This window comes from Lynx rufus, unplaced genomic scaffold (genome assembly GCF_022079265.1).
Source record: "Lynx rufus isolate CCGP_SWC_20201006 ecotype Redwood Valley unplaced genomic scaffold, mLynRuf1.p SCAF_14, whole genome shotgun sequence".
In the NCBI taxonomy this organism is placed as follows: Eukaryota; Metazoa; Chordata; class Mammalia; order Carnivora; family Felidae; genus Lynx; species Lynx rufus.
In genome coordinates, this window is record NW_025814828.1 from 27,907,248 (window position 1) to 27,922,828 (window position 15,581).

The 15,581-nt window shown below is 35.2% G+C and overlaps 1 protein-coding gene across 2 annotated transcripts in view; it reads right to left on the reverse strand.

The window, feature by feature from the left end:
- The window catches only part of DMD (dystrophin), a 1,630,689-nt gene that overhangs the window by 1,325,749 nt on the left and 289,359 nt on the right, over positions 1-15,581 (reverse strand). For both annotated transcript variants that reach the window (XM_047076051.1, XM_047076052.1), the window contains exons 15-16: positions 11,022-11,263; positions 6,539-6,719 (exon numbers count right to left, since the gene is read on the reverse strand). In XM_047076051.1, coding sequence (XP_046932007.1) covers positions 6,539-6,719; positions 11,022-11,263 — 423 coding nt within the window. The remainder of the gene's footprint in view (positions 1-6,538; positions 6,720-11,021; positions 11,264-15,581) is intronic.

Genomic DNA, 15,581 nt, shown 5'->3' on the forward strand with positions numbered 1-15,581 from the left:
AAGCCATATAGACTGTGTTTCTTAGAATAAAACAATTCCTTACTTAGATATAAGAGAATATTAGGTAAATTTTCTGACCTGCAAGCTAGAAAAGTTAGGTCAAGACAACTTTTGCTTCCCTTCCTTGTCTCAGCATCTTAACATTGGATCCACATCTTAGCAGGGACTAACAACAGTGTTTGAAATTATGGCCATTGAGAACATTCTTTGCTGGCTGGCCTAAAATTTTCCTCTATTATCCCTACAGGAGGCACAAGTTACTCTCTATAATTTTATAAGAGTGTTCCTTACCACACCTCCCCAGATCACCACCTCTTCAAAGGCTGCCTCCACTTTTCTTTATATTCCCTATCACAACTCTGGTCTAAGGTTAGGTTTAGATAGGTGCAATTTCCCGTCTCACTGCTTCCATTCTAATCCTTCTATTCATTTCTCACAAACCAGCTAGAGGCTAATATACCAGTTAGATCTTTCAAATTTATCAATCAGATTACTGACTTCCCTCAAGTGAAATTCTTTTAGAAGTTTCAACTGGTGGCACACCTGGGTGGCTCAGTAGGTTAAGTGCCCGACTTTGGCTCAGGTCATAATCTCACAGTTCGTGAGTTCGAGCCCCGCATTGGGCTCTGTGCTGACAGCTCAGAGCCTAGAGCCTGCTTCAGATTCTGTGTCTCCCTCTCTCTCTGCCCCATCCAGCTCACACTCTGTCTCTGTCTCTCTCAAAAATAAATAAGCATTAAAGAAAAAAAGAAGTTTCCACAGGTTTTAAAAGAAAACCCAGGGGCGCCTGGGTAGCTCAGTTGGGTAAGCACCCAACTCTTGGTTTCAGCTCCAATCATGATCTCATGGTTCGGTTCATGGGTTTGAGGCTTGCATCGGGCTGTGAGGTAACAGGCGGAGCCAAATTGGCATTTTCTCTCTCTCCCTCTCTGCCCCTCCCCACCTCACGCTGTCTCTGTCTCTGTCTCTCTCAAAAAGAAAAAACAAAAACAAAAACAAAAACAAAGTTTACACAGAAGTCTAGACGGACCTTCATGAACTCAACCCTCATTTTACCCTCACCTTCCCGTAATTTGCTAGTCTCCAGTCCTCCTGGCCCCTCCTTTCTGTCTCTTGGACATGTCAAGCACTTCTTCTCCACCTTGCCACATCTGTACCTTCCTCCGGATCATCACACAGCTGGTACCTGCACGTGCCGCAGGTTGAGGTCAAACTGTCCTCTACCAGAATAATGTTGCCTAAGTGAGGTTAATCTGTGATAACATAATTTACATATTAACTTGTTTATTCCCTTTATTTCTGTAAGCTCCAAGAGGATATAAACCTTGCTCTTGATTTTCTCCACTAAATACCTAGTGCCCAATACTTCTGTGGCACACAGCAGGTGTTCAACAATACTTACTGAATTAGAGAGTGAGTGCACAAAACAGTGTTGTGCCAAACAATTACCAGATTAGTGCAATCCCTATAAAAATCCAAGTGGCATAAAAAACAAACCTAAAGTTAATATGAAACCATAAAACACCACAAATAACCAAAACAATCTTGAGAAAGAAAAAGCTGGAAGCATCATACTTTCTGATTTCAAAACATATTACAAAGCTAAAGTTATTAAAACAGTGAGGTACTGGCATAAAGAGAGACATATAGTCAGGAATAAAAGAGAGAGCCCATAAATAAACCCACATGCATGTGGTTAACTGATCTCTGACAAAGTGCCAAGAACAATAAAGGATGGTCTCTTCATAGGATTGTACTAGGAAAACTGGATATACACATGCAAAAGAACGAAGTTAGACCCTTATCTTACAATATATATAAAAATCAACTCGAAATACATTAAAGATTCAACTGAAACATGGCAACCACAGGGGCGCCTGGGTGGCTCAGTCGGTTGGGCATCCGACTTTGGCTCAGGCGACGATCTCACCACTCCCAAGTTCAAGCCCTGTGTCAGGCTCTGTGCTGACAGCTCGGAGCTTGGAACCTGTTTCAGATTCCGTGTCTCCCAGTCCCTCTGTCCCTTTCCCGCTTGCACTCTGTGTGTCTTTCTCTCTCAAAAATAAATGAACATAAAAAAATTGCAACCACAAAACTCGTAGAATGAAACACAAGAGGAAAGCTTCATAACACTAGTCTTAAAATGATTTCTTGGATTTGACCTAAAAAGCACAGGTGACACAAGTAAAAATACACAAAGGGGACTATATGAAACTAAAAAGCTCCTATACAACAAAAGAAACAATTAACAGGATAAAACAGCAACCTACAGAATGGTAGAAAATATCTGCAAACCATGTAACTGATAAGAGGTTAATATCTAAAATGTATAATGAACTCCTACAACTCAAAAGGAAAAAATAACCAGACCCCCCCCCAAAAAAAACAGGCAAAGGATTCAAATAGACATTTCTCCAAAGACGACATACAAATGAACAACAAATATATGAAAAGCTGCTCAGCAACACTAATTATAAATATGCATATCAAAACCACAATGACATATCACCCTGCACTTGTCGGGGTGGCTAGTATGAAAAAGAAACAAAAAAAAATAACAAGTAGGTCTGGGAATGTGGAAAAATTGGCACCTTCCACCATTTGTGGAGATGTGAAATGGTGCAGCTGCTATAGGAAACAGTATAAAGGTTTCTCAAAAAAATTAAAAATAGGACTACCGTACAATTCAGCACTGCCACTTCTGGGTTCATATCCCAAACAACTGAAATCAGGTTCCTGAAGAGATATCTATAGTGTCATGTTCACTGCAGCATTATTCACAACAGCCAAGATATGGAAGGAAACTAAATGTCCACCGATGGGTAAATGGATCAAGGAAAAGTGGTATACATACGACAGAATATTATTCACCCTGAAACCATAAGAAACTCCTGCCGTATGTGACAAAAGGGAAGAACTTAGAATACATTATGCTAAATGAAAGAAACCAGTCAGAGGAAGACAAACACCACATGATTCCACTTATATGAGATATGTGATATGGTCCAACTCCTAGAGGCATAGAATAGCATGGCAGTTGCCCAGGGCTAGAGGGAAGGGGAATTATGGAGTTACTGTTTGTCAGGTATAAAATTTTAGTCATTCAAGAGTTAATTTCTAGGAACTGTGCAACAACATTGTGCCTGCCTATAGTCACTAGCCTTTGTGCTTACAAATTTGTGAAGAGTGTAGATCTCCCGTTACATGTGATTACCATTTTTTTTAACAAAACAAAAAGACAATATTGTGCTAGAAATCTATGGTTATAGAAGAGAAGAAAATTCTTGTGAAGTTCAAGGCAAAACGAAAACAAAAACAAAACCAAAAACACTTGTTTTGTCATAGCTAGTGTAGTCGCTTTCTCCATTTTCTGCAAAACTAAACAAACTAATAATTACTTGCCTGACATGATTATAGTTCACAATTGAAATAAATTCAAACTCTATTACAAACTGTTTTCATACTTACATGTAGAAAGTACATTTAAAATCGTTCTTGTTAAAATAAGAGACGACTATAACAAGCCATGTGCTATTTTCTTATATCGATCTAGATTAGAGCATGCTCTTTCTGGTTTGCAGTTTCTGGAAAGGGTTTGTAGCAAATATTTTGGGAGACAATTTTACTCTCTCAACCTTCTAGCCCTAGGCCATCATTAATCTACCCTCTGTATCTTCGGGTGTGTCAGTTAGGGACCTTTCCTACAAATATAATCATAGAATATATAATTATACATATTATATGTTATATATCATAGATTATATACATATGGCCTCTTCTAGCTGGCTTGTTTCTTCAGTATGTTTTTAAGGTTCACCTATGCTCTACCAAGTATCAGTGCCTCATTACATCTTATTATTAACATTTCATTGTATGGAGAGGCCCATTTTCTTTCTTTGCTCATGAGTTGATGGGCACTTGAGTTGCTTCCCCTTTTTCGTTATCATGAATAATCGTGCCATGAACATCCAGGTGTACTTGTGCCCATCAACTATCCATCCTCTCCGTTATTCAAGATCTATTAGGTCACCTGTGACATACGGATAATAAAATATTCTCAAAGGGTTGCTCTGTGAGGACTAAGAAAGCTAATTTATATGAAAGGTATTTGTAGACTGAAAATTACTATGAATGTATCTTTTCGTATAGTGTTTCCAGTTACCCAGCAACAATTACTTAGACCAATTTTCCTCACCACTCAAAGTACATTTAAGAAGTCAAGTTTTAGTTTCATTTTGAGAACACTAGTAAAGAAAAAAAAAAATGAAAGAAGAGATGAAAGTCTGAATGGATTCCCACCCCTTGTGGTAGTTCTTTTTTGCTGAATAGTTAACATGCTCAAAGTACTATGGAGTAATACAAGAAATCAGGTTTACTCCCCCGCGCCAGTTTGGGGGTGAAACATACATATACATACATATAATTCTTTGGAAATAATTATTAACTAACAACTGAACTATAATATGACTTGAAATGGTGAACTTTTTACTTACCATTTACATAAAGGTATATAATATTATATGTTAATACACAGTAAAGTTATATATATAAATTTATAATATATACATGCAAAAATAAGTTATATAATTCAATTATAATTGAATATAATTATATATGATTACATATGTGTTATTTATATATAGAATACATATATAACATAAATTTTATATATAATTTATATAATTTATATAATTATAATTTATAATTTATCTAATTTATATAATTTATAATTCATATATATAATCCCTATTTAGTTAGTAATTATTAATTACCATGACAAACTTTCCAAAAGAGTGGCTAAAATTGGCAGAGATGTTTCAGTAAATAAAGTGTAAGGGAGGGCATTTTATTTATAAATAAATGGAGTGAAAATTTTTGGCCGTTTTATAAACGATCATCATATTATGAAAGATAAAAGAGAAGACATGATAATACAGATGTATAGATTGATGGTTCTATGGATAGAGAGTAAGTATTATTCCATACTTATATTGGAATATCATAGTTGAATCTCAGGTATCAACAAACATTAATATTCTGAACATTTTTAAAATAAACAGAAAAAATGTGGAGCTTTAACATAATTAAGAGGGTACAGGTAAATTAAAATAATTTCCTGCTGAATAAGCTCTTTTGCCCAGCAGTAACAGTATAGCCATTAACCTGTATTTGATTTTAAGGGAGACTTGCAGATTTTATGACAAGAAAGATGCGTTATTGTTAAATAGGTCACTGTTTGAAAATTTAGGACAGTCATAATCTTTTCTTTCCCCTTTTGATTTATAGATACCCAGCAACAAGTATACTGAAATCCACTAGAGGGAGCTGACGTCACTGTAAAGTTGCATTAACTGATGCCCTACTAGGAAAACAAATCCCTCAGCCAAAATGACTTTAAAGGAAAAGAACAAAACAAAACAAAAAAGCATATGCATCTATCATTGGCTATATTCAGTTCATTCCATGACCTCACCAAGAAATAAAAATTTAAAAACCAGGAAAATAGGGAAAGCTTTACGTGTATCACGACATTGATTTTAGAAATGTTACCATGTGGTAAATTCTTTGGATACTGGCAAAGAAAAGTAGTCAAAAAATATGTTTTCCCACTAATTAAAGTTTTAGTAGAAAACAAATACATGTTCTGCGCCTCTCGTAACAAATTTGGTGAAGACATTTTTCAAAATATTTTTATCTTAATGCCTTAAAATCCAATTTTACTCTATAATCTTCTGTATGCACATTATGTACACAGGCATGTATGCGTATGGTGAACGAAAAACTCATTTACTAATGCTTGGCAGTGTTCATAAACCAGTCTGCCAACGGAATTTTTGTCTTAAGAATTAAGCTGATTAGTAGGGCTATTTTGGACCAGATATTATGTATTAATAGCATTAGAGGAAATTGATGAGAATCAAAAGAGACATCTTGAAAACTGTGCTAGTCAAATGGTAGGAATCCATGTAACTTCTCCACTCTGAGGTTGTATCTTACTATTAAATGAGAAAATGAGGAAACCGCATAGTTACATAGTTTTAATAGTAAAATGCAGCCCTAAGAATAATTTGTTCTTGGCTGAATTTCAGTTGCTACATGCTTGTTACAGCTATAATAGTCTGCATATAAACTGGATAGAAGTATTAGTAAGATGCCTAGCTAAATATCCTTGTACAAAGCAAACGGGATATAATGAAAAGCCACCACGAGGGCTCCAACTGTTCTTTTATTTCCTCCACTGTTCAAAATATTTGACTGTAAAATTTGCAACCCACCAAGGAGATATTAATGCCTATATAAAACATATATTTTATTTGTTCCTCGAAGTCATGAAATTATTATGGTAGGTGAGGGGGAGAGATGGAAATATAACACATATGTTTTCCAACAACAGTATCTTATTACCTGTTACTACAGACTGTAGGGACGATGGATTCCTTTGACAGAAATTATTCTTTCACGTCAGCACCTTCTCTTTTTCCAACAAGTACCAAATTAGGGAAATATCAAGTTAGCCATTTCAAGTATTTTTACTTACTTGTCTGTAGCTCTTTTTCTCTGGCCTGCACATCAGCAAAGACTTGGTTAAAATGATTTGTAAAGGCCACAAAGTCTGCATCCAGGAACATTGGCCCTTGTCCTTTCTCTTTCAGGGCTATGCTTTGAATTTTTAATCGCTCGATTTGAGGCTGAAGAACTGAAAGCCGGTTGACTTCATCCTGTACCATAATATAGAGCATTAAAATAAATACAACTTTTACTTTGCATAGATTACATTTGTGCAAAGAAAGGTGTTAAAAGGCAGCGATGCAAGCTTAGCTTAATGCCCTTATCAAAAAATTGATAAGAAGTATCCATGACAGTTTAGGCAAGTCTCTAGCTCAGGGCATCAATTTAAGAATACCTTGGCTCTTCATTCCATAGATAGCATCGTATATAACTGTCTTTAAATTTCAAAAGGACATCATTTACAGCATTAATGGGCATGAATATATACTTGAAAAGTACTATGAATGACCTTATATCCTTTCAATAAATCAGGCGTGAATGTCCTCTGCACCCCTCTTATCTCAAAATTATGTCCCTTTGCTTCAAATTCTAAGCGTGTTTAATGAACAGTTTTCTTTAAATTCACTTGTGAAGACTATAAATTAGGCAGATCTACATACATACCTACTACATTAAATTACAAATATATCTTTATACACTGCTATTGCCTAGATTCTATAATCTATGTAATACTTATATAAACACACAAATATTTATGTCTGAAATGATCTCTTATTTGGTCTCATTACTTCTCCTGACTGAACAGGCAATGACCATTGTTTCAATTAGGGTGAGAGTTTGCTTTTCTTTTCTTGTCCTGGCATAATTGCTTTTTTGTTTTTCATATTTATTTATTTTTGAGAAAGAGAGAGAGACAGGGCAGAAGCAAGGGAGGACAGAGACAGGGAGAGGCACAGAATGTGAAGCAGGCTCCAGGCTCTGAGCTGTCAGCACAGAGCCCGACGCGGGGCTCGAGCTCACAAACCGTGAGATCATGACCTGAGCCGAAGTCGGCCGCTTAACCGACCGAGCCACCCAGGCACCCCATCCTGCCATAATTGTTAATAATACCCCCTTTCACTCTCACAGAGTACCCCCCGTTTGTGTGATAAAGTCACATGGACACACCACTGTGCTGTGTAATACAGTAGCCACTAGTTATATGTGGCTACTGAACACCTGAAATGTGGCCAGTCCAAATTCAGATATGATGTCATTGTAAAACACAATGAATTTTGATATATATATGTATATATGTATATGTGTATATATATGTATATATGTATATGTGTGTATATGTGTATATATGCATGTGTGTATATATATATGTGTGTATATATATATAATCTGAATTCAAACAGAATTTCCAAATGTTCTTTATTTAAGTATTATTACCATGGTTGCTTACTTATAATTCTCACCTATGCTACCTTTAGAAAAAAGTACTTCAGGATTGCGTACCATTTAAAATGTAAGAAACACGACAATTAAAATTTGAAATTTTCATCACAAGACAATTAGAAGGAGGGGAAAATAAAAAGAATTACAGTAATTATGAACTAAATATAAATCTGAGCTTCCTGGAAGTCAAAATGAAAAGGAAAAAAAAGAAAAAGTTATTTTTTGGAGGCATTCACGTTGTTTTGGAGAAAGTAACTTTTTTATTAGGATTGAGTAAGATAAATTTATCACAAAGATCCTTTCATAGTTGCAAGACTCTCTAATGGGCGCTGTCACTTGTTCTGATTTTTAGAAGATACAAAGATAACTTTCAAAGGAATATTGTCACGTGGTTTTAACAGTAAGAGTTGATTCAGGTAGGTTAATCTCTGACAATCAAATTCTTTTGGTAGGTGAAGATGAAAGCCATTTATGTAAATGGGGAGGGGACTCATCTCTTCCATTCCAGTATAAAGCCTCTCAATCAAGGGCTAGAAGGCAGGCACATATCATATCCATGGATGAATAGGACAAGAGATAAAGGGTAATACTCTGTGTTTTTGATTATAGAACTGAAGGCATGCACTTTGTACACTTGGCTTACAAATGGCAGCATTGGCATCTGCTGTGAAACATTTAAGAACCTGATTTATATTTGGCCAGATGGAGGGCCTTCATTCTTCCTGTTTAGGGGGCTATCGAAGGAGCCTACAGTATAGTAAAGTGTGTTCTGCAAAACAAAGGGACTTTGAAACTAATAAAACATTTGGGCAACTGTTCAGTTGAGACCTTAAAGTTCTCAGAGTAAATCATAGGAGAGATCATTTTGGCCTGAAATATTTAACATTTAAAAGATGTTAACAATTACTTATTATTCTCATAAAAAGGGCCTTAATCTGGTGAGTCCTCCTGAGTAAGACATCTTCCCTGAGTCTGCTTATCCTTTAAAATTTTGTGTTTATCTGATGGAAAAACTTTTTTATTTTTCTTGGGAAAGGGTCCATGGATGTCTTGCAATTCCCAAAGGGCTCTCTAACCCCCAACAAATTAAGAACCAGTTCTTGTAAGCATTACATTTGGAGCTAGTACTGCAGTCTGATCTTAGAAAACATCTCCAAGTAACAGAATGCACTGGCAAACAAGATAGAATCATTTATTCAACTATCATTAATCACAGCCAAATAGTATAATTTTAACTGTTGTGTGAATGACATTGAGCTTATCCTGCTCAATATTTTACCTAAGGTGATTCATCAAATTAAGAGAAACCAAAGGTGCATAGAGAAGGAGTTTGGAACCTTGTGGATGAATGCAGAAAAAAGAAATAATTTCACTTAGGATGACTTCCTTAACCTGGAGACAATATTTAAGATTTGTAACCACCAAGGATCTCGATTTGCTCCTTGGATAAAGACCAAGGTCCTAGCAGGCCCTTAGAGTCCTTGCTTGTCTCCTCTGAGCCTGTCTTTTAGCCTTCATCTTTCATCTTTTCTCCACCCCTCACCCATCTATGCCCAGCATTCAGAATAGACCTCTTCCAGTTCATTGTACATTTTATGGTTATTTTTTTGTATCTGAATCTCAAGAAACAGGTTAAGGTAATAGCATCAGATTTTATTGCAAGAAATAATGTAGGTGGAGTATTCCACTGTAAAGATTCACGATTTCTATTAACAGCAAAATGTGTTTAAGTATAAAAATTCCCTAGATTTACTTATTTGCATAAAAAAGCTAAATGTCTTTCTGTCCTATATTCTTTATCTAAAAATGTATTTCCCGAGTTTAATCATTTCCTAGTAAAGTTGTAGGTCCGATATATGAAGAAGAATCATCAAGTCCTTCAACTGTTTTTACTTCATACTAGCTCTGAATTTCCCGTCACTTCCTGGGTTCAACAACACCTCCAAACAAACCCTGTCAGCTCTCCATTTCCAGTTTTCCATTATTTAAACCATCCTTTTCAAAGTATGCAAATTGATCCTCATTCACTACTTCTTATATTAAACCTGGCCATCTCAGTCTATCATCAAGATTCATTCTAGAAACCTTTTCATCTATCCCATATCCCAAGAAAATTACTCAGATCATAACAACCACGGGAAAAAAGTTCAAGTTATTTTCATTACTGTATAACTCTGGTTTCCTAACATTCGCCGACATATTCGTTTAATCTCTTTCTCCAGTTCTTTGGTGCCAGTTATACGTTGTTTGGCCTCCAGATCCATTGTCCACTTCTAGGACTCAGAGGAAAGACAATTATAGACTACAGCTCTTTGTAATCTGCCTTCTGATTAAGTTTAGCCAGTGTGGAGCCCTGTCTGGATTAAGGTTATGGAGTCACGGAGGACAGTGAAGTAACATGTTTTTTGTTCTGGCTCCATTCCTGGCATGGCACTTGGGCTGGCTCTTAAGGCTGTCTTTACAATAGGTGTCCAACTCCTTCCTTCTAGGTTTCTGTAACTTCTCTAAATCATTTCTGTCCTGAGAATGGTTACAACTCTGACGCCAGGTTACTGTACTATCCTTTATGGTTCCTCTATACCCCAAGCACCATGGTTAAGTATGTTGGTAAAGAAACCTTCCTCAAATTATCCTAATTTGAGAGAACTGTCAGTTTTAAAGAATTTCCCTATACATCCAATTATATATCAACTTTTTGTGTTTCTGTGGATTCCACTTTTTCAACATATGACTGAGTTTTGCTTTTAGCACATGAGTTGCCATAAAAAAGATCTCTCAGTTATTGGCCATTTCTCCTAGGATATGTGTTGCTTCCATACTCCAAAACTGCCTCACCATTCTGCAAACTGACAAAATCAATTAGCCATGTGTGAGTACTCTAAATACATTTTTTTTAGGATCGAGACATCATGCATTATCTATTTAAACTCATTTTCCTCACTTATATTTTTATCCTTATTGTGTTTAAATCCTTCAATGGGTAAGTTTTTTACTAAATAATTTACTCTTCTTCTGGAAACTGCCAAGAAATTCCTATTGATCATGATCCAAATAGGAGGAAAGAATCTTACCTTACAAATTTTCAACTGGCTTTTGATTGCTGTTGGCTCTGATGTGGTGGTAGGTTGGGTTTTCAACCAGTTTTCAGCAGTAGTTGTCATCTGCTCCAATTGTTGTAGCTGATTATAGAAAGCGATGATGTTGTTCTGATACTCCAGCCAGTTAAGTCTCTCACTTAGCAATTGGCAGAACTCTATCCACCGGCTGTTCAGTTGTTCTGAGGCTTGTTTGATGCTGTCAGCATTAACACCCTCTAGAAAGAAGATTTTTAAAATATATCCACTGAAGCCCCAGACTGTAAGACATTATCTGAAAACCAATGTGTCTCAAGTTTTAAAGTATTCATCATATTAAGGATTTCAAACAAATCATTTATTTACTGATCAAGAAACACAAGTACCAATGATTTCTGATTACTGATTGTAACTTATTAGAGATGCATCTTATCAAGAGTATGAATGTAAAAAAGTAATAAATAAGGACACATAAGATGTAGAGAAGTAGAATATATTTAAATAAAAACAAAAATGGTCAAAGCTCTGAAGGTGGCTGGAAGAATGATCATGGACAAAAAAATGTTTTGGAGGATTCCAAATAATTGTTAAATACCATGTATGCTATTAAAATGTACAGTGAAACACTAACATTTGTATTTTTTAAATGGTTTGGGTATTAGCCAAAATGTTACTTGGATTTTCAACCAAAAAAAAAAAAAAGAAAATTCATCAAAAAGCAGTAATTCTCTGATTCTTCTATAAAAGCCAGAAATAAGCAGATTTTCCATAGGTCCAAAAAATTGAAACAACCACTAAAAAAAATCTAATATGAAAAAATACTATTACTTACATATCATTTACAAATATGAAAGGTGATCTGAAAATTTTAAAATCATATATAGCAAAACTAAAGCAGAAATAAATCTATCCAAGTCAAACGGGAAACATAAAAACATCATTATCACTCCACTATGTGTTAGGAATTCACTGTGTTTTAATATATACTATCATTTCTTAATGTTTTATTTATTTATTTTAAGAGAAAGAGAGTGTGTGAGCAGAATAGGGGCAGAGAAAGAGGGAGCGAGAGAATACCAAGCAGGCTCCACACTGTAAGTACAGAGCCCAACACAGGGCTCAATCCCACAAAGTGTATGATCACAACCTGAGCTGAAATCAAGAGTCAGATGTTTAACAGACTGAGCCACCCAGACACCCCAATATATACTATCTTATGTAAGTTTTGTCATAATGTGATATGTGATGACTAATATCAATCCAAGTATATATTATCCTATACATATCATGAAAGAGTAGCAACATCATGTAATGCTATGTTACAAAAAATCACTCTCCATAGTTAACTGACAAAATTTAGGTGTTCTTACACACTCACTCACATGCACACACACACACACACACACACACACACACACACACCAAACCACATCTCTCAATGCATTTGAAACCTCACTTTTGATAAGACACTGGAGAACACAAGCTTTGCAAATATTATTGGCAACAATCTTTTCTTCCTTCTTTGGATGATAGATTTTGTAAGAAAAATAACTTTAAGATAAAGTGTAAAAAGATAAAATATGCATATCCCCATATATACAACTATAAAAGGTTTCTACAAGCTAAATATTCTTCTAATACTCTAATAGTTAAGGAAGCAAGTGGCCTTGTTGAGAAATCTGGATGTTTTGTGTGATACGCTGTTTGTGAAAATTTGGTTTTGAGCAGTGACCAAGAATTATACCAAAATATGCTTTAGGGATGCCATGAAGTAACTGTAGTTATAAAATAAACATGTTTGTTGGGGCGCCTGGGTGTCTCAGTCAGTTGAACATCCAACTTCAGCTCAGATCATGATCTCATGGTTTGTGAGTTCGAGCCCTGCGTCAGGCTCTGTGCTGACAGCTCGGAGCCTGAAGCCTGCTTTGGATTCTGTGTCTCCCTCTCTCTCCGCCATTCCCCTGCTCACACGCTGTCTCTCTCTCAAAAGTAAATAAATAATTAAGAAAAATTAAAAAAATAATCATGTTTGTTACAAAATGTCAGTAAAGAATCCAAAACTGTGGTCATCTAGGCAACTCAGATAAAAAAATAATATGATAAAATGCTAACATTATTGTTGGAAAATGAAAGAGAATAATTTAAAAATATACAGGGGAGAAATTTTATATTATGTTAGATAATGATTCAAAAATATGCAATGTATATAATAAATGATGTTTAGAGGAAATGATTTCAGCATATGGTAAAGCTGAGTAAGCACTGAGAAGACCACCAGGGTGGTCCAATTCCAAGATAGGCAGGTAAGACATGCTAAAGGTACTGATGAACTGATGCTACATGGTCTAAATTACAAGGAAATACACAGAGAAATATCTCATTGTCCCTGAGAGAGGTCAATCGTATGAAAACTCCTTCTCAAATGAAAAAAATTAAGTTAATTTTCAATATGAGTAATAGATGTTAATTTAATCAGAAAAATATAAACCTAACTGTAATGAATTACCCATAGGTCCTGTGGTATATATTAAAATCTAGGGATAGAATTTAATGTGTCCTTGTTGATCATCACCCAAAACTATCGGCTCAATATGTCATGCCAAAAAAATATCCAGATGGTAAACATCACTGTAAAAGGAATGAAAATAAATGAAACAGCAAATTTTGTACAAATCCATTATGAAATCTATAGTTCCTTACTCATTAACATACTGCTTTTTATAATTGAATAAAGGTAAATTAAAATACAATGATAGGTGACAGAAGGCTCTCCCTGTTAGGATAAATGGTGAAGGTAAACAAAGTTCTAGAAATTCACAATAATAGCTCTGATATTAGGCAGAACCAAGTTCAAATTTGAATCCTTTTACTAAATGAGTAAACTAGGTTCAATTATTTGGTCTCATTGGATCTCATTTTTCTCATCTATGAAATGAGGCTAAAAGAGAACTGACCTCATAGGATACCTATGAGGGTTCTGAGTTAACGTGTGTGAAGAAGTTACAAAAAGTCTGACATATGCCAGGCAACCGATAAATATTGGTAAAAATTATAGAAAATACCATGTAGCTAACAACAATAAAAAGAAAAAATATCCTGGGGCATCTGGGTGGCTCAGTCGGTTTAGCATCCAACTCTTGATTTTAGCTGAGGTCACAATCTCATAGTCGTGAGACTGAGCCGCACATCGGGTTCCGCAATGAGCATGGAGCCTGCTTGGGATTCTCTCTTTCCCTCTTCCTCTCTCTCTCTCTCTCTCTCTCTCTCTCAACAAGTAAATAAATTAATTAATTAAATAAAATAAAAAAAAGAAATCATATCTTTCAAATGTTGACATTGGTGATAGTGGGGGTCTTTTTTTTTTTAATGTTTATATGTTGATTTTTAAGACAAAGGGAGAGAGAGAGCATGAGATGGGAAAGGGAGACAAAGAATCTGAAGCAGGCTCTAGGCTCTGAGCTGTTGGCACAGAGCCTGATGTGGTGCTCGAACCCACGAACTGTGAGATCATGATCTCAGCAGAAGTCTAACACCCAACCGACTTTTTAATGCCCCGGTGGGGGTCTTTTTAATGACTGCAAAGGGGTCATTTATAAAAAAATTAATGACTAATATTTTAAAAAGTTAGTGCTAAGTTTATATAATATGACACTAATATGGGATATAAAAATATATTTCGAAACTTTTCAAAGAAATATATCAACCAGTGATAAATTCCTGAGTTTATTAGCAAAGCTTGGCACATTTGGTCATATATCTATAATCACTTTCAATTCATGTTCTAAGGGGCAACCATACCAAAAATGAAAACAAAAAACAACCCAGAAATTCCTACATGTCACTGGCAAAGATATGATGCTGATCACAGAGAATAAGATATATCATGAAGGATTTGCATGTAAATGTTGTATTAATTCATGTGTGAATATACTTCCTGCTCAACAAGAGTGTAATCTGTCCTTCTAAACTCTAAACTCAGCTTAGACTAGGTAAGGAACAAATACAGTGTACTTGTGAACTCACACAATACTAAATCAATAGCTTACTTCATATGAATATGAATATGAATATGAATATCAAGTGATACCCACAGACACAAAAAACCAAACACAAACATGCACATGGTCTCTTTTGCTTCCAGTTTGCTTTAAACTACTTGGGAGAAGGATCAAAAGCACGGTCACATGGCACATCACTTCATGTATCTCTCTGTAACTAAAACTATAAAACCCATTATTTCAACTTCATGAATTAATCAGCTATCTATTATGAGAAAGTTCCTTAAAATTTGTGTAGAATAAACAAGGATACTATTTTTTCAAGCGAATACTTGCATATGAATAATTATACTATTCTATATAATTGCTTTATGTGTATTTCAAAGAATTACATGCTCCTTAACTCAACTGAAAATTTACAGTTTTATGACAGTTTTTAGGTGTAAATATCTGAAAAGTTTTAAGCATCAATCATTTGACCATCTGTTTTTCTAAATTTTTGTTAGCTACTTAAGAATACAAACACTAACTCACCAGGCGTTATGAACAATACTTATGG